We start from the raw sequence: 20,745 nt of genomic DNA on the forward strand, positions 1-20,745 counted from the left end.
ATGAGTTAATAATAGTGTTGGATTTACGCTTCTGATTCAGGATTTGATTCGTTTTATTTATCAAAATGGGACATTCCTTTTTTAATTCTCTACAATTTCTTTGCAAAACTGGACGCTTTTAGTTTTAACATGGTCGACTTGAACGCTTTCTTGGTGTAATTTAATTATCATTAACTAACAGAGGCGGATTTAGGTTTAGGCCCGGCGTGAAGCCCGTGCCTAAGGCGGTAAAATTTAAAGGACACCGAAATTTTAAAAGGTTATTTGTACGAGAATGGCGGCACGTTGATTTAAGAAAACTAAAATAAGATTTAAAAAAAAAGGGAGGCAAGACACACCTAATATGCTTGAAGTGGCCCTGTATTTCGTTACGTAAAAGGCGTCTTGCCACTACCAACTAAATATTAAACAGAAAAGTAAGCAATGACTCATTTTGATTAATTTAGGAATAAATTCCTAAATTGGAATGTTTGGGTCTAACACTATTTGGAAAATATTTTTTCTGATTTGAAAATGATTAAACTGTTTTTTCAAGAATGGAAATCTACACATAATTTTTGTTTTTGTTTTTATTAAAAAATATACCATACGTGCAATCATCAATCACATTCGTAAAATCCTTTTATAGAAATTTCAAATTAGCACGTCAAAACAAAAAAGCAGCGCAAACAAAAGCCCATCATCATAATAATTATTAATAAACTTCATTATTTTTTAAAATAAAAATTTTTATCACATACTAAGGGTCTCTCTAGTATCCATTTTGTTTTCTTATATTATAATTTATCTAAATATTTTTTTTAAAGAACAAACATACTTTATACAAATGCCTTAAAGAAATATTATTATTAAATTATTAATTATTTTGTGATTCATCTCTCTAAAAAAGAATAATAATTATTCACAACACGTTTTTTTCTCATTTATATGTTTTGGTGGTGACTTTTCACTTAATTTACTTTTATTAACATTTGTTATTGTTCTTCATTTTTTTAAATAATACACGTGATTGTTTTACAGTCACTAGAAAGTCATTACATCACTGACCGATGAAGCGTTCATGTTAGGACTTTTGAATGAATCATTAATATCTCTTCGGAATAGTGATAAGTTTTGTGTAAATCTAAAAAATAAAAATGAACATTTTTAGGTTCAATTTTCTTTTTTGTAGTCAAACTAATATTATTATAAAATATAAATTAATAATAATGAGCCTGCCATTCTCATAGTAAGATGCTACATAATTTACCGAATCAAGCTATGGCTACGACAAATTAGAAGGTTTTGTAGAACGTTAAATTTCCTACACTCTTAGCTATTCAAACATGCTTGTATGTTAATTCGTTGCCGAGATATGGGGCTTCGAAAAAAAAGTTAATTTTTGAAAATTCGTTAAATAATGCAACAGAATTTCACATTATTTCTTCTGATATATCCGACTTCCAAACTTTTTCCACTCAATCACACTTTTTCAAACCTGTCGACTGCATTAAAAACTTGACGACTTGATGTAAAATATCTTATAGTAAAAAATCACACTTGACCTGAATTTTAATAAAAAAAAAAGGAAAAACTAGTTACCTATCTCTATTTTTGGTTAGTAAATTTCTTTCTATTCCATGCATTAAATTTTCAAACCATTGCGCCATTGCTGATTGTTTATCTGGTGGTTGACTCTGTATGATATTCTCTCTCATTTGATTAAAATAATCTTCGTTTAAAAGAATTAAACCCAATAACGGACGTGACATTGACCATTGGTTACGACAATCTTCAAACATGATTACATTTAGTACGGTACTCAATATTTGTTGTAGGATTTCTGGATGCATTTCTAATACTTTCAGGAACATATCGTTTGGTGGGACCATACCAGGACGTTGTTTTTTACCTGGATACATTGGAGCTATAATAAAATTTATATAATTCAAGGTAAATGTGCATTAACTTCAAATATTTTAAGTAAATTTCATATATTTTAATAAATTCCCCTTCTTCTACATAGACTTGATCATCGAAAATTAGTCTGTTAAACATAATAATTATGAATAAGATAAAAAAGAGAAAAAGCTGCAGTAAAGTAGACTGAGCTTTAGAATAACACAGCAGAGACTGTGTTGAAAACAATTCTAAATTTGCAACACTGGAGAGTTACATAAAAAATTTTTTTAAATAGTTCTGTGAGACTCGAGGAGAACCGAGGAGAACTGGCTATCTTATTGTGTAGAGATCTACACAATAAGATAGCCAGCTGAACTTATAAACGTTAACGACAGACCACTCAGCCCAGGAGGAATGTAGCTTTGAAATATTGGAGCGTTTTTTGAATGAATTGGAAAAATTACCGGCCATAGATTTAAGAAAATGAACCCTAAAGCCTAGTCCAACTAAATGAAATCTACCTAAATGTTTTCAGTGCACTCGAAAAGATTGATTAGATACTTACCTTTCTGTGTTAATTGTTTAAATAAATATGTGACTATATAATCCAAAGACGCACAACAACCAGTACAAACCATAGTTTCTGAAAAATATTATATTCTAAATTAGAATTAAGCATCTTTATACTGAACGTATTTATAGTCATGTAAGCTTAGGTCATTTTTGCTGCAGGATTAAAATATTTGATTCTTTGTGCAATAAGGTTGGATTCAAATGTAAGTAAAAACATTTTACATATTGTTTTTGTTTACTATCGTCCATCGATCCAATGTTAGTAAGATTGACTAATAGTTATGTTATACTAACGAAGATGAATACACGCTTACTTACTTTTGACATTTTAAGAAATATATCTAAATAATTTTAACAGATTTTGCAAAAATATATGATATGTCGAATTATCAATTCCCGCCAAGATGTGAAGATTTGTAATTTATTCCAGGTTTATGAACAATACGATATTGCGAAAATAGTTCTATGCAGAAACATAAGTAATTTTGTGATTACCTCTAACAAGATTTTAATTAATTGCATAGGTCGGTATAATTTCAAATGTTACATGGCCTGCTGAGATGCAGAAAGGTATGGTTTTTCATATTAATAATTATTATCTCACTAGTGATTATGGGCACCGGGGCATAAGAATACTTCAGAGATTTGTGAAGCCGATTCGTTTACTAGAAATGGCGCGGGGCTGTCGGACAGAAGTATCAATAGACATCCGGGAGTTCCGTTTGTGAACTATTTGCTCTTGAATGAGGATATCTTAAAAAAGGCCAATCTTAGATGGAGGGAAGAACGCATTTGTGGTACTAAAAGACAGATATGGTCTGAGTATAATCATATGCGTACCGAAGATGTTATATCGCTTTAAAGGGCCTCTATATCACGATTATCGCAGGAGCTGTCTTAGTGTGGAGGAGGAAGAGACATGTCTCATCTTCTCTGCCACTATCCAGCTCTTGACATGAGGAGATGGGCTCACTTGAGCCAGCTTTTCTTTGACGAGCTCTTCGACCTTAATTCCTTTGACGTCAAAGCACCACTGCTGATCCAAATGGTTCATGGAGTAGTAGCCGGGGTTGAACCAACCTTTTTTCGGTATCACAACGGACTCTTTGGTCTTAGTGTGCCTCACACCAGGACTACCACTCTAATCTAACCTATTAATTCATTAGTGGTATATCAGAACAAAAAGCCCCAACACTTTTCTTTGCTGTAGAACTTTGCTCTCTATATGACTAATATTCAAGTGCGGTCCATCTGGGACATATTGTATATTTCCTCATATCAGTTATTAAAATAAAAAGTGTTAAAATTTTTTTTTAAGTCCTGATTTGAATCTAACCTGGAATCTTTTATTTTAATAAATATTTACATCGATTGCAATCGTAAGACAAATAATTCTATTTGGAGACCAAACATATTTTAAATAATTCCAAATACTATGGCATTAAAATGTTAACGAAATTACGTAATCTTGTAAATAATAATAATCAAACAATATGGTCTACCAAAGTAGATATTTTTATTCAAATTTTATAATTTCTTTTTAAGTCCAATTATTGAATAAAATATGCGAGCGATATTTGTCTTACGACTAGCACAGACCTGTGAAAAGATTTTGTTGCCCACCTAGAGCAGTTAGACCTTCCGATATTGATGCTAGAATAAACAAAAATACATGTGGTTCCAATGTTGCTAAGAAACTCATATGATCTTGAGCTAAATGTTCTAATAAAACATAATACGTTTGGGATAATTTTGGATAATCCTAAAAACAAAAGAAGCATTTACAATAAAAAAAAGTTTAAATTTATAAATAAAATTAAAAACAATTTCTTCTATTTACCAATAAATCAGACTGTGGAATCGATAATAATAACTTAATAAACGTATTTAAAACATTATCTAACGCTTGATCACCATACAATCGAAACACACCAAAATTCACATAATTACCACATAACGCTGCTTTTAACATTGAAAAACATATTGAAATACCTTTTAATTTTAACGGATACGTTTGTTCCTTTGGTACTTCTACATTTAAAATACGACTACCTAAAATTTTTATCAATGTAATGTAAAATTAGGCTATAAATAAGAAATAAGCACACACGACCCAGTAATCACGTATTTTTAAAACTAAATGGACAGATAATTGATAAAATTGTAAATTTACACCTTGCTTTGTTTTCTAGAAACTACAATCAGCCATTTCATATCTTAATCATTTCAAGCTGTTCAGCAAAATGATTTTGACGTCGACATTTTTGTTTTATGGGATTATAATGCTAAGAAAGGCTCTATCTAACGATAGAAAAAAGAAGTATAGGTTTTAGCTCGCATAGGTATATAATATTTAACGTAAATGTTGTTTACACTGTTGAATATTACATACCATACATAAAAGGATAGGTTAATAACAATATCTCATTAGTCAAAAAAGGTTATCCAGACATCTAGTTTTTAATTTTGAAATGAAAAATGAAGTATTTATCTGTCAATTTAGATCCAAAAATGTGTGATTTACATAAAAATAAACAAAGTTTTACATACCATAACTACAAATAACTTTACTGGCTTCCCTAAATAATAATATACCATTAGGTGATGACGTATCAAATTGTAATCGTTGCGACCTGTTATATACTAATTCCGCGAATAATTTTAATACAGGCGTTGTTACTTCTGGATTATGGTACCATAATTCAATGGCATGTATTAATATTGGTGTATAGCTAGGATATCTTTACGATCATTAAGGAACCAAAATATACTGTATTTTTTATCCCTTATAAAAATAAATATTATATGCCGGAATAACAACCTAATAGAAAGCTACTTAGGGAAACCGAGAAATCTGAAAACTTATTAAATAGAAAATTTTTGTCGTATGTATACGTTTCCCGATGAGTTAGGGAAGTAAATAATATAATTACCTCCGGCGCAAAAAGAGGGGTGTTATAAATATGACCGCTGTATGTGTCTGTGTTTGTGGCATCAAAACACTTAAACGAATAAACGGATTTTGATTTTTTTGTTTGAAAGGTAATTTAATTTTAGTGTTATTAGCTATGTTTCAAGAAAATCGGTTTATTTTGGAGAGAGTTACAATTTTATAAATTTTACTTGTTTGTAAACAAGTTCGATATTCGACCTCCTGATGGTATTTTAATTACAAATGTGTGATTATGTAGTTGAATTTTTTGGCAGATTTCATTTGTTAAAAAAATAAAAAAGGATACATCCAATCAAATAACATCATATACGATGTTTTCGTATTTAGAGCAAATGCCAATCCCCTTAAATCACGAGCTAATCCAATTAATGCTTTTTTGGCTTCATTTTCCGCAAAAACTGGTGTACTGGCAGTTGCTAGCATGGTACCAATATTTTCAAAAGCAGCTAAAAATAGATTAATAAAAGACTTAGTGAAAGTCCTCAAAGGCAGACATAGATTTTGAGAAAAATTGAATTTTAATAAAATTTACCTGTTAATGGTAACATAAATGTATGAAAGGTATCTTCATCTTCACCCAAATCTACCATTAATAATCGCCCTAAGGATGTATAAAACATCGATCTACAACGCATCTCTTTAACATCAGCAGCATTACTTAAAAATGGAAAATGTTCACTTGTATGATTATTTAACATAAATTGTACTTCTTCTAATTTCACCATTTTTCTTACACAACTATAACCCAATGATAATTCATTCAACAATTGTAGTGTTTTACTAATTATTTGCTCACTACGACCCCAATATTTTAAATTCGTAATGCTGAAAAATAATAAATTTTTTTGTTATTTAGGCGTATTAATCGCTCTCATGCACCATTTACAGGATTCAAGTAATCGGTTTAACACTAAAAAAAAGTAACAGAAGATGTTCACATGAATTGTGAGACAGATCCAAAGTTTTATATACCCTCTGCGTATTCTTTGAATTGAGCACTTAATCGAGTACTTGATTTCTGTAAATGTTAGCTTAAGGTCTTATATGCGTCAATATTACTAAATCATTTGCACCCAGTTAATTGTTATTACTGTTTCGATCGAATACTTATCCATGTAAACGCGGTTTTAGAGTAAATAAAGTACGTCAATAGATCTTTGTCCTAAACTTTTTATTGTGTCAATCGATGTTATCGTGTCAAAATATCGTGTAAAATAAATTTTACGATAACATCAAAAACTACGGTAATATGAAAGATTTAAATTTACAAATAGAAAGAGAGGAAAATAGCACGTGGTGACGTCATAGCAGGGCCAAGCATATTATAGGTATTTATGAATTGGAACTCTATGAGAGTGTAGCGAGCTCCAGGGTAGAAGGCCCAAACAAGGCCAAAGTCAATCTAATTGATCAAGAGATGGAAGTAAAGTTTCTGTTTACTGTATGAGCTAAGCGGGACCAAGCATAGTATAGCTATTAATGAATTGGAGCTTCATGCGAGCGCAGCAATCTCCAAGAAATAGGTCAATTGTTCAAGAGATAGGAGTAAAGTTTGTGTTTAACGGACGGGCTAATTCTCTGAAAACCTGGAAATGTCAATGATTTTTTTTCACATCTTTGAAAATTTAAAAGCGAGTATATTGGCATTTTCTTTAATCTCGATCTAATAACATTTTGAAGCATCGGAAAGAAATCTCTTTTATCCGATCATGTATCTGTTAAAAGAGCCGTAGCGAAAATAAATTAACTAGAAGTGAAAAAGAAAAGAATACAATAAAGCTACAATCAAGAATTAAGTTTGATAAACGAAGAAGCTGAAGAATTAAAAATAAGTTGAGAGCAGTATAGCTATTAATGAATTGGAGCTGCAGGTTAATTAAGATTAACCTTCAGCTTCGTTATAATCAAATAAATTGTAGATGAAACGAAGCTTACTAGGTCCATCTAATACAATATAAAATAAAACAATTTTTAAATGAATGTAAACTTACATTTTCCTTATAAATACACTAAGCACCATTGCTTCATCAGTGAGACCTAACACTTCTGAAAGTCTTTTATACACTTTAGAGTTTTTCTGTATTTGATCACCCACATACATTTTACGAAATTGTTCAAAAAATGATAACATGGCTAATTCAAGTTTTTCACAGCCCGCTTGAGATAATCGTGAATCAGTTAAGTTCATTAATTGAAGTACACGACACACCAATTCACCATCCATAGCGTCGTGTTCTTCGTTGCTGTTAAACGATACACGACCACCTATAGCTGATCCGATAATATATACAAGCCACGTTAGACGTCCTGAAAAAAAAATTAAGTTAGTTTAAATTCATTGCTATTCTTAAACGGAACGCAGGAAAAAATCAATAAGGCAAGTTATTCAACAGGTCAAAATGAGGTAACAGTCCGCTACAATGATGGTAAATTTTTTGATCGGGCATTGTCGATTTAATTTTCCTTGCAAAAAATATAATTAAAATATATACCTTCTTGGATGGTATTTTCAATTTGTTGTGTAGGGCTGGCCGGGCTTGTCATCAACTCCTGATATACTCGCGCTGATTGATCAAATAATTGAACAAGAAGATGACATGTTTTTTGATATTCACACCGTCCAATCACGGATAATTGTTCTAATTGTTGTTGGACCATTCCCAAATCATCTAGAGGATCTTCTAATCCGTCTCTGTAAATAAATAATAAATTAGTAAGATTGCAGAACATCGTCACTTCTAAATCGAAAGGAATTTTTACATTAGGGGACTTCTAAAGGTTTTGTTTATTATAATTTGCTCGTGATTTTAAAAAAGTGTTAAAAGTAAAAATACCTTACGACAACTGCAACAGATTCTAATCTTGATGTAATATATGCATTAGTAACCTCTGGTGTATATGTTTCTAAAAGATGAGGTTCAGTAGCTTTTACATATGGTACAGATGCAACCATTCTTTGCCATAAACTTAATAAATAATGAACACTATTAGGTGCAAATTGCCACATCTACAAATAAATAAAAATTTTATTAAAAATTAGGTAAAATTTTTTCGATGAAATTAAACAGAGTATCTAGCGGTCTTTGAAAACCTGGGAATGTCCATGATTTTTTTCGCATATTTGAAAATGTTTATTTTATAATTAAAAACGAGTACGTTGGAATTTTCTTTAATCTCGATCTAATAACATTTTGAAGAATCGGAAAGAAGCCTCTTTAATCCGATCATGTATCTGTTAAAATAGCGACATAGAAACTGAATCAACTTGAAGTGAAAAAAAAAAAAAAAGAATACAAGAAAGATACGATCAAGAATTAAGTTTGATAAACGCAGAAGCTTAAGAATTAAAAATAAAAAATGTTTTTCTTTATAAGTGTAAATTTAAAATAAATTAGTAAAAAAATTAATCTATTTTAATTAAAAAAGTGTCCTTAAAACAATATTTTCAGTTTTGAAAATCCTTAAATTTTACTTTCCAAATTCGCTAGATACCCTGTTCAACCAACATACCTGTAAACTTTGGACAGTGAATTTAGCAATAAGTTGGATAGCTTCACGATAATTCTCCACCATTACTAATTCACCCAACTGATAATTAGATTTTAATCGTGCCAACAATCGACAAAATTCATGATAATTGCCTGGATCACTCAAACCTTGTGGATTTTGTAAAATATGTTTAACACCATTCACCAAATGCGTTAAAAATTTCGCCCGTTCTGCGTTACTAAACAGCGATCGTCTTACAGATGCAATCTGAACCAAGCATGATAGTGCCAACGATGATAATGTATTTGGTAATGAATGATACAGATCAAAAAATAATCGTAGTGTTGTAAAATCCAAAAATGCTGGTCTCCAACTGGTTGGTATCTGTACTGTGCATAAGTCATCCGATGATTCATCCGTGGTTGTACCGATAAAATCAAATGTTAAACAATTTTGAGCAAGACGTAATAACTGCGTCACTAAACCATGTTGAGCCTCATCGTGAAAGTTTAAACTTTTACAATTTTCACGTGCTGTACCCAATAATGAACATGATAAGCGAAATATTTCAAATAGTTGTGTATCGCGAAATGATGAGGCGATTTTTCTATGCTTTGGTAACGATCGATTTGCATCCGCTTCGGATATTTGATTCATTTCACATGTTAATTGTGATAGTAGTTGGACTCCAATCATACAATGCTCCACAGAACCCTAAATTAGAATACAAAATCTTTATAAGTATAAATCATTCTGAATTCATGCATCACATAGGAGTACACCCAAATAACAATTGCAACGTCTTGCAAATAGAACGTGCATTTTCAAAGATTGAAGGAGTAAGTTTCGAAAAAAAAATTCACAAGAGGTGAATATGGCAGCTTCATCTAAAGATTTTTATGGGCGGCATCCAAAACTACATTCCATCGGACCCTTAAAGATATTTCTGAATCTTTCCAATAATCCAATAGTCATTTTAAGCCTCCAAAGTGGTAGAGTATACTACTGATGGGACACGCAAATAACTGTTATGTTGTATATATTCTTCATTAGCGTAAAAGAGTCTTTCGTATAAGTCCATTAAAAACAATCTTCAGTTTGTTTTGATTTGTAGTTAGTTTGCTATAATTTCATTTGCCCAACAGTAAAATTTAACATGATTAAAAAGTGACATAACAAGTGAAATTTACAAAATTTTAAAATCCTCCGACAAAATGATTTTCATGAAACATAGCTAAGAACACTCTCGATCAAGTCAAACAAAAAGAACCACATTCAAATTAAATACATTACACCTCTCTTTTTGCGCCGGGGGTTAAAATATGAGTAAAGCACATATTAGTGAAGTTTGATATTGGTTTTTTTCGGTAACATTCGCATCGTTTCTTGCGAATGCGAATATTCGGCACATCGCTAGAGTATACCCAATCGTTTAGTACTAATTTAACAACGTATGATTTGACATGCTTGAAGTAGAAAGAAAGACTGTCAGAAATTAGCGCTACTTTAGAAAACTAGATACAGTACGCTAGAGATTACAAATTTGTAGCCAGTCTTCCTGGAAGGTTTTCTTTAGTGAAAGTTATGATATTCTATGTGGCTGAATTCATTTCTTCCTTAAAAGTACGGGGCGGATAAATAAAACGGTAATGCGAGCCTAATTATGATAATTATTGAGCCTGCTCAGAACAGCCTAGATATGTCAAATTTAAATTAGAAACTCAGTATCTGAAAACGAAAGAAAGCTGTGAGTTTATATAATTTACGATTTATCTCTCTTTTCTGCTCAGATATCTAGCTAAGTTTAGATTTTATTCATAACAAATCAATTGTGGGACAGGTGGGCCTCAAAAAAATTTCATTTTAGCCATAAGCAGTAAACGTTTTCGATTTAGATGGTTTTCAAGGACGGACAGATATGCAATGCAAATTTTTTTAAGAATTAAAAAAAAAGACACCAAGAATAACAAACAAATACCTCTTTAATTTACGTAATAAAACAAAATGTCACTTTAAATCCCAATTTAACAAAGTTGAATGGTTTTAAGTGGGATTTCAACTCGTTAGTTCAATCTTTGACAAAATTTTTGGGTTTATAATTAAAATTTGTATCCGAATTACAATTTAAACTGTGCGTAAAACACTTTAAAAACACAAATTTAAAATTTTGAAAAAATAATTACGATTAAGTACTACCAAAATCTTAATTTACACACACAAAAACTAAATGCTAGCCTAAATTTTATACAAATTTTCCGAAAATTAAGTCTAAAAATATATATGATTGAAAGATAAAAATGAAGGGCGTAAAATAATACCTGTAAAAACTTAGTAATATCTGCCACCACATTTCTAAAAACAAATACATCCTTATTCAAATCAAACCATCCCAATTTTGTAATTCTTGCAAATAGTGTAACAAGTGCTTGTATTACAAAATTCGATAATTTCATTCTTGTAGCTAAATAATTTAAAACATAATTTCGTATATCAACACGCTGCTGTAAACTTAAACCTTGTGCACTTTTTGACACTAATTTGGTTAATGTTGTAGCTGCAAGTAATTGAGCATAACATGAATCTCCACGATCTAATAATAATTGGCATTTTGGTAGTGTATCTGGTGAATCTTGAAAAACTACTAAAGCCTTTTCAGCTTCAGCTCTTGCTGCTGGATCTTGGGACTCATATAGCTGTTTACAAAGCAATTCCAGCTGCCGCACCTCCTAAAAATTTTCAAAATAATCCCATTAATTCAATTATATATTAATCCTTGAAATTAAGCGGGATTGTAACTTTACTTACTAAATCCATTATAAGTTTGTGTGATAAAAAACTAGCTAGCTTTAATGTAAATGCATTTTTTTGTTAATGTATTTTTTTGATTTGGTTAACCAAAATAATTGAGTTGTCAAAAGAAATGCTCAAACATATTTTAAAATAATCATAAACATTTAATAATAAATTATTTAAAATAAAAAGGTTATTAATAATTTCGCTTTTAATTTGTTTAACCTTTCTGTATTCAACCGTTTTCCACGATCTAATGTTGTGATTACGAGCTTTGACTGTTCTGCCTACAGAGTGGGAGAGTGATGAAATTCGAATGCATTTACAACTATCCAACATGGGTGCAAATGTAAATAATGAAATACAAACAATGTAATTATTTATATTATCAAGGATTTTATTACTCAAAAATTTATTATTTTATTTTTGTATTTAATGTCTGTTTACGAATTAGTAGATAAATTTTAATTCTTTATTTGAAATTACCTGCATTTCAGCCATTTTTAAGTATTAAGCATTTGATTTTGCATAAGTGTGTTCTGATTGGTAGATCACAGCCGGCATTTACACAATTTCTAATGATTTCAAGATTATATAGGGACCGAGCTGCAACTGTAGAGGCAGCACTTTAGCCGAAGCTCGTGCGCTCTAGTGTGAAAAGTATGAACCAAATGGGCAACAATTTAGTAAATGAAGTAAATCTTGTAAATGATATTTGGTAAATGAAAATAAATTTAGTAAATGAAAATAAATGAAAAAAAATGGAAAAAATAATTAAGTACGGTTTTTTGCCAATAAACAACAACCATAATATTCGCGGTCAAAATGATTTGAAAGGACAGATGTTATTTCAATCAGGACATGTTTTGAATGTTATAGAAAAAAGGCATTCAAATCATCCAGTTGTCATAACTGCAAATGTGGTTGCTCAAACGAAAGTATCCAAAGTTTATAATGTCAAACTAACAGTATGTATGAATTTATCTATTATTTTTACTATTTATTGATTTAATAAAAATATCTGGATGACCGAGCTTCGCTCGGTTATTCGCCAATAGATGTCAGCAAGAGTCATATTTTTCACTTTAGACTACTCAAACGCCTCCTTTTTGTTGTGTTATAATTTGCATTGTATTTCATTAATTACTTTATACACCAATAGATGTCTGATTAATTTTTTTTGAAAAGGCGGATAAAACGAGATTTCTGATAAATGAAACCTAGCTAGATCGACTTATCGCCCCAAAAAAAACCCCTACATACTCATTTTCATGAAAATCGTTGGAGCCATTTCCAAGATCGTTGATATATATATATATATATATATATATATATATATATATTTATATATATACAAGAATTGCTCGTTTACATATATAAGATAAGATATTTTGTTAAATACATTAAGAAATTGATCTTAACAAGTTTATTAAATTTTCTTTTGTTTAGTTGGATGATGATCGTCGAGTAAATCATTGCGTGTGTAGTTGCACAGCTGGATTGTCAAGAAAATGCAAACACATTTTTGCTGTTGTTAATTACGTTAATTCACCAGAAACAGCTTCATCTAAAACTAGTGAAAGTCAACAGTGGGGTAAGCCATCCCAACGACAGTTGAAACAGTACCAAAAAGGAGTAAAAATTAGAGAAATATTTCCTCCACCGCCTTTTTATGAAAATGAGTTTTCAGATGTTAAAATCTGTAAATTAGAATCTCTTATTTATCCTGATTCTCTTGTTGGTGTACCTCTTCAAGCTATGATTAATCTTGAAAAAAGGAGTAAAAAAGAGATAATAGCTGCTGAATCACTTGTTACGTTTATAAAAACAAACGAAAAAATTAATTCGGAGATTAAAGTAAAAAAATTAGTAACAGATATAGTGAGTCTTCAGTCGTGCAATCGAGTTTACTCCGTTGAAAATTCTGTAACTGAAAATTTATATAATTTTTACGTAAGGGAAGTTTGTTGTGATATTGACAAAATAATTGATATAAGTATTAAAACTTTACATCAATCAAAATCAGATGAATGGTTTAAGCAGCGCGTTTTAAGAATAACAGCTAGTAATGCTCATAAATTAAAAGGAGATCGTTTTAACGTAGATAAAGTTATTTCTGACTTACTAACTCCTAATAAAGTCGAAACGTCTGCAATGGCATACGGTAAAAAAATGGAAAATACCGCTTTGAAAGAGTATATAGGACTAATTAGTCCAACACATCATGTTGTTAAAGTTGGATTAATCGTGAACAGATATCAACCTTGGCTAAGCTGTTCACCTGATGCTGTGGTAGAATATGGACCAAATATTGGGCAGAAGCGGCTAGTTGAGATTAAGTGTCCTTATAAGTGCAAAAACATACCAGTGTATGATCGACAAAACAATGTATGTAATGTGCAATATTTAAAATTGGATGAAAACGGTTTGCAATTGCGTCAAACCCATTCAATTTATTTACAAATTCAAGTGCAAATGTATGTGACAAATATTTCATTTTGTGATTTATTTATTTACTCACCGATTGGAAGTATTTTGATTACTGTAGCGCGTGATGATATCTTATTACAAAAAATTATTCCAAAGCTTGAAAAATTTTATTTTACTCACTATATCGAAAAATTAATATTGAAGTTTAAACAGTGAATTTTATATCATAAACTGCAAATATAAATGATAGAAAATAATTACGAATGCTATTTGTTGAAATGTATTGATTTTTATTTTTCAAATATAAAAGATATAATATTGGTAAGAGAAAAAGCAAATACAACCAAATGTACTCAAATAAAAACTTATTTATTTTAATGTATGTCAGTATTATGATAATGTTAACAATGAAAATAAATTTTCACGTTTATAAAAATGTTTTTATTCCATGCTTATAGGATGTTTAATCTTGTTCTTTGAATAGTGGTTTCTGATTGTTTATAATAGCACAAATCACGAAAAGAATTTCATCAATATGAGGTAATAGTGACACTGGCACTTTAGAAAGAATTTTGAAATCCTTTATTCTCTGATTCACTCGTTCAATATGTATTCTAACTGAAGCAATATTATATGTTTCGTCGACTTCTTCAGGTGTAAACTGATCTTTATTACAAAATGGAGGCATTACGAAGATCGCATTTTTTTCTTCTACTTTAGTTTGTATTTGTGGAAAACCTTTATCCGCAAGAACAACATCCCCGGGCTCAATTAAATCAATTAGTCCACAATCATTAGTAATGAAGCAATCACTAGCACGACCACCATAACCCTTTGACAAAAAACTGATAAATCCATTTGGAGTACACCCAACTAAAAATTTTGTAGTGTGACGATGCTTATAATCAGAGTACATTAAAACTCTGTGCTTAACTTCTGGTGGAACCTCAGTGTAAATCTCAGTACAGTCAATAATTACACGTGTCTCAGGGTAATGTAATTTAAAAGCTTCAGGCAGAGATGCTTGAACTGTAGCTTTAGATGGCCAAAATATAAATTTTTCCATTGCAATATACAGCTGCCGTAAATTTTTTATGAAGATACGATTAATAGAAGTACGATGAACATTGAATAAAACAGACAGTGCAGTAAATGTTAAGCCGGTTTTAAGTTTCATTAGAGTTATTAATAATTTCATTTTTTTATCAACTTTATAAGTTTTACCATCTGGAAGGAGGTTTAAAAACCATGAAAAAAGAGTCAATGTAACACCAGTTAAGCTGCTCATAGTCTCATCAGAAGTAACAGAAGAAATTCCATGGAAACCTTGGCAGTTTGCTTTAATAGATTCAACATTGATAGGATCACAACCAGAATCCTTGACATTTTTATTCGGAACTGATATTGAAGCCTCACACATTTTGTCAGCTATTTTTTTAACTGATAAATGGACCTGTACTGCAGCAGTACTTACACCTTCACGACGATCCAAATTACAGAAAAAATATGAATAATCGTCTGACGAATGATCTGGTTGTTTGTCTGTTTGGCAACTTATGCTTCTATATGCTGGACGGAAATAATTTAAGTCACTCACTCCACTATTTGTCTGTTGTTGAAACTCAATTTCAACTGGGTCTTGCTCCATTCTTATGTCACTTGTATTATTATTATTATTATTATTATTGTTGTTGTTGTTGTCTTTTCTAGCTAAATTATTATTTTCTTGATTTTCATTTACATTGTCAATCATCATTAACTCCACATTATTATTTTTCTTTGACTGACGTTTTTTCAAACGTTCAAAACGTTGCAAAGATTGAATTGAATTTTTAGTATTTTTTTTTTCCGGAAAAATGGAAGGAACATAGGATGGATGAAGTGGATGCTCAGATTTATTATTATTTATAAAGTGAGCACTACAAATCCTTGTATTTTTTGTCGGCTTCCAGTCTTTCGGATTTTTTCTGAAATAAAAAAATTGTAGGTTAAATTTTGTATGATTTAATGTATATTTATTTCATGATTGTTTACTACTTTTTATAAACTAAATATCAAGATATTTTTATATATACTAACTTAATTAAGTCATTTTTATTGTTTACAATAATTGTTAATTACTTACACATATTTGTTTACTGCATTTATCCATTTGATACGCTTACTCTCCTTCCATGGTACACCACAATTATTTTGTGGAAAAGTATAAAATTTTATCGGTAAATTTATTTTTTGCTCTCTACGGGATTTTTCTGTACAACCTTTTATGCAACATGACTTTATTGATAAAGACATTGTTTATTAATTAAAAAATTTATATTGATAAAAAAAATCAACAGAAAATCACGTGCTACTGGGGAATAGTCTTACTATTATTATTATTGCCCAAAAGGTTTACGCTTTCGCCACTAGTTGGCGTGACACTCTAGAAGCTCGGTCCCTATAGGGGGAGTGCTTTTTAAAAGCTTTTATTGAGAGGGAATTACAATTTGATTTTTTTTTATATAAAATGAAAATTTAAGTTATATAATTTGGCTTTTTGTAAATGTTATTTTTGATATATTGGTATACCTAATTCCTATATTCTCTTATAAAACTTTTTAAACAACCACTTAAGGTTCATTGAATTAGAAAGAAATTTTATCAGTTTTTCACCACAAATATATATCAAAGGAAAAAAATTTTCTCGCGTTTGAATTTCCTGCAAATGAAAATTATAGTTCTGTCCTTTGTACTCTTGCATAGTCTTATGAAATAATTTTGACCGTACAGGATTGAAAATGCTCCTTGCTTTTTATGGTGGGCATAAGCGTAGTTTTTTCTTCTTATTGCGCAAAGTAAATCTCCAAACTATATTTCCTCTATTTATTCTGAAACTAATGATAGGGAATATTTGTCTACATGGTATTCCAGAATGACTGCTCACCCAAAATAATCTTTGAAGTAGGCGGGGTGTTGTGTGCAAATGTCTGAATAAATTTTTCTTTACTTCGTTGTCTTGTCCATTGGTGACCATTGACCATTGTCCATTGGTGAGATTTCTGAGAAATCTTATACACAAGCGATTTAGGATATTCGGAGGGAAATGAAAAAACATATATTTTAAGTCTTTTGTCTGTTTTGTTTTAAAGTATTTTTTTGTCTGTATGGTCCAGTTAATCACTAAGCACCAAAATTTTTCTTAAAATTCCACAAAGGCACTTTCATTTTCATGGGATTCCGGTCTAAATCCTTGATAATGTTAAGAGATATGCAGCAGGGATACAAGATCCTTGATAGACCGTTTTAACTTATCAAAATAAAATTTTGTAGTTTCGGTTTTTAAGTTTCTAGAATACAAATATTTACTGAAATAACTTGAAATCGATCCAAGGTACTTCTTTATATTGAATGATATCTCAGAACCTATGCATCCAATTATGAAACAAACTCGATTTTGTATTTCTTCGGTCAAAATTACACCTTATGTAATGAATTATCGAAATTGAGGGCAAAAAATTTACCTTGATTTTTTAACAGCTATTTTCAAAAACGAAAAAACAGAAATAAGTTGTCAAATACAAGAATCGGGTTCATTTGACGATTGGTCGAGTATTTTCTATGAATAGCCCAAAGACTTATATTAAACCCTGTATTTTTACCCGTCTGCGCAACTAGAGACCAATTTAATTTGTTTTAATCTCGAGAGTATCACTAAAGGCAATAATGAGAATTTAATTTGGCGACAACCAGACGCTATATTGTGAAAAAGAAAAAATGAAAGTTGAATGTTAAGTGGGGTATCTTTGAAGCTATTAAATAGACAAATCGATTGACGTTATTCGCTCCGAGCGTGAATTTCGTTTCCATGACAACGATACACTACTTTAATTATAGAATTAATGGATGCATATATAATTGTGTGGATTGCATTGAAAACTTACATTTAAAATTTAATATTCTTGTTTCACAAATTTAAATAAATAATTACGATAATTAACATTTGAAAAATAATATTTGTACAATTTGATTTCTTATTTTCACAATTTTTAATGCATTAAGTTTAATTAATTAGTGTTTTTCAATCATTTTAATTTGACAGTTTCTATATCATTAACATGTAAAGAATTGCAAATTAGTCATAACAGCCCACTTTATCTCCAAAATTTTTCACTTAAAGCGCTGGCATCGATTTTATTATCCCTACCATGACTACGCACACAACGAATAGTCATTAAAATCGATCCACGCGTTTGATCTCTAGAGCGCCACAAAGACTAAACATACATAGGCTGTGAATTAAAGTCGACGAACTTGAAGTGGGGTATCATTGAATAGGTATTTGAAAATCTCAACTAAAAAGTGTAAAACAAAAAATTAATTTAAAAAAACAAAAAACCCGACTACATTAAATTTAAACTGAAAAGAAAAAAACAAGTCCAGCAGTTTACGTTGCAACTTTAACAGTAGAGTCTCATTAAACTAGACCGATTAAAAGTTTTTTTTTCTTTTCAGTTTAAATTTAGAACAATCGGGGTTTTTTATGTTTTTAAATTAATTTAAGAAATTTTCGGCGGATTTGAACTAGATTTTTGTGCTTTTTTTTATGTTTGCTGCTAAAATATGTTTTATACAGACCGTACAGGAATGAAAATGCTCACTGTTTTTACATGATGTCTCAGAATGACTATCCACTCAAAATAATATTTCTTCTATTACCTAAAGTGTCTTAAGCGATTTAGGATATTAGGAGGAAAATAAAAGAAAAATTAAATATTTTAAAAGTCTTTTGTTTTATTATCTACTATCATGAAATTTTTATTACTTTTCAATAAAAGTTTTAAAGTATTTTTTTGTCAGTATACATTGAAATGTACTTAAAAAAAATCGATTTTGAAGGAACAGATCACTTAGGTAGTTTTTTTTTTACAAAGTCAAGCATCACAACGTAAGGACTATTATTGTTTAGGCGAAACCAGACAAGCGATACACATGCCTTTGATGAACGAAGATTTTTACAAAAGAAAGCCGTCAAAAATAATTATGAATTTTGAAATTGGCCAAATCAAACAGTTAAAATAACTAAAAACTTTTAGCATACAATTTAATGTAGTTGCATAATTTTTACAATACAAAAATAAAAAACACTCTGAAAATAACAGAACCGAACATTAAGGAACAGAACAGCCTGCCATAAGATAAGGTGACAACTTCCTTTAGTTAATTTTTACTTCAGCCACACCTGGCGTTGTGAATATAAAGCATTTCGCCAATTATTTTTTGTGTGTCTACTTGGTAATATTTAAATATACACAAAATTTATTAATTTTTCTGTTTAAAAACATGATAATACTAGATACTTGAAAATCATTTGCAGAATTTTGTTGATGCCCCATATTTGAGCATTACAAGGAAGCCCGTAACATCAAAAGTGTCATTGAATGAATTTGAAAATATTCGTAGGGTGTGATTTCGACATAAAATATATCAGGGTGACATAAAAAATCAAAACTTGCCGAAAAGTTATAAAATAAATTAAAAACCTCAACCTTATCTGGAAGATATGAGGCATTTCTTTCCAGAAAGTGCTTGCCATACTTCCCGGAAGAAGGTAGAGTTTTGAATTAATAATCGTTTGGCAAACTTTGTTCTTAATTTATTTATCACCTTAAATACAACACGTTATTGCAGCAACACGGACACTTATGTGCCAAAAATTACATGTTGCAGTAACCAGTAGAACAAGCACGATTGCAAGGCAGCCAGAGCGAAACGTGTAAAAAGGTTTGACTGCCTTGAGAGTACGCGCTGTTGTTAAAACAGCCCAGGCGTATTTTGTATTTAAAAACGAAATAAGAAACCCTTTTTCCATGATATTCGACTCAAGAATAACTGATCGATCGTACGCTGGATATTTAGTTGGATACTTAATATTTTGGCAATTACAGTCTCCGCAGTTAACCCTTAAGCCCTAATAATTTTTTTAAAATCAAACAAAAGCACTTTTAATTTCATGGACTTCCGTCTATTATAACAACCAATCTAGAAAAGAATGTAAAAGTTTTTGTGGATGAATTTATATGAAATTTTATCGATATTCAATTCTGAATTTTTCTTTATTTGTTTTCACTACACAAATATTAGAAAAAAATTGGAAAACGAAACGAAAAAAGACAAAAATTTTGAAAATAAGTACGAATTGATATTGTATACAATAATTTTTTTTTCTTTTTACAATATGCCGTAAACAAAAGAAGTTATATTAGAGTTGGAAATAAAATTCTACCCTGATTTTTTATATAATAAATTTTTTTATGCTACAAGTTTTTGTTTAAATATAAATTTTGCTAGTTTTTATAATCACAATAATCGAATACGACCACTGTTCGAAATATTTTATAATAAAAGCTAAGGAACAAAATTAAATATCCACGTTTAATTTATTTGGCAAAATACGTTTTACTTAACTTGCGAGTCTTTTGGGTAAGTTTTAATTTCGAATTTTACGTGGTTGTGGGAAATATTGGCCAAATTCGTCTATTGTGTATGACTAAATTTTTTTTCATAATAAATGCCTTCGTAATTAATTTTTATCGATATTATAACAAATTTCTATACAAAAACAGGACCGTTTTTTTTATTTGATTTCT

General features: G+C 30.2%; 2 protein-coding genes across 4 annotated transcripts; both read right to left on the bottom strand.

The window, feature by feature from the left end:
- Window positions 1-885: 885 nt before the first annotated feature.
- Window positions 886-12,250, bottom strand: LOC123297641 (exportin-7). 3 transcript variants are annotated; one of them, XM_044879388.1, is made up of 14 exons: window positions 12,173-12,250; window positions 11,215-11,622; window positions 8,918-9,610; window positions 8,242-8,414; window positions 7,900-8,099; window positions 7,399-7,714; window positions 5,940-6,232; window positions 5,694-5,853; window positions 5,005-5,195; window positions 4,295-4,506; window positions 4,078-4,216; window positions 2,447-2,524; window positions 1,582-1,891; window positions 886-1,123 (listed from the first exon to the last, which is right to left on the bottom strand). In XM_044879388.1, the coding sequence occupies exons 1-14, from the start codon at window positions 12,185-12,187 to the stop codon at window positions 1,024-1,026; spliced, it is 3,288 nt and encodes a 1,095-aa protein (XP_044735323.1). In that variant the 5' UTR covers window positions 12,188-12,250; the 3' UTR covers window positions 886-1,023. The 3 variants fall into 3 exon arrangements, with proteins under 3 accessions (XP_044735323.1, XP_044735321.1, XP_044735322.1); XM_044879386.1 differs by having other exon boundaries at window positions 1,582-1,906; XM_044879387.1 differs by lacking the exon at window positions 12,173-12,250 and adding an exon at window positions 11,702-11,968 and having other exon boundaries at window positions 1,582-1,906.
- Window positions 12,251-14,570: 2,320 nt separating this feature from the next.
- On the bottom strand, window positions 14,571-16,545 carry LOC123298312. The gene is made up of 2 exons (XM_044880281.1): window positions 16,242-16,545; window positions 14,571-16,083 (listed from the first exon to the last, which is right to left on the bottom strand). The coding sequence occupies exons 1-2, from the start codon at window positions 16,409-16,411 to the stop codon at window positions 14,580-14,582; spliced, it is 1,674 nt and encodes a 557-aa protein (XP_044736216.1). The 5' UTR covers window positions 16,412-16,545; the 3' UTR covers window positions 14,571-14,579.
- Between the last annotated feature and the right edge of the window lie 4,200 nt (window positions 16,546-20,745).

This window comes from Chrysoperla carnea, chromosome 4, assembly GCF_905475395.1.
Source record: "Chrysoperla carnea chromosome 4, inChrCarn1.1, whole genome shotgun sequence".
Taxonomy (NCBI): Eukaryota; Metazoa; Arthropoda; class Insecta; order Neuroptera; family Chrysopidae; genus Chrysoperla; species Chrysoperla carnea.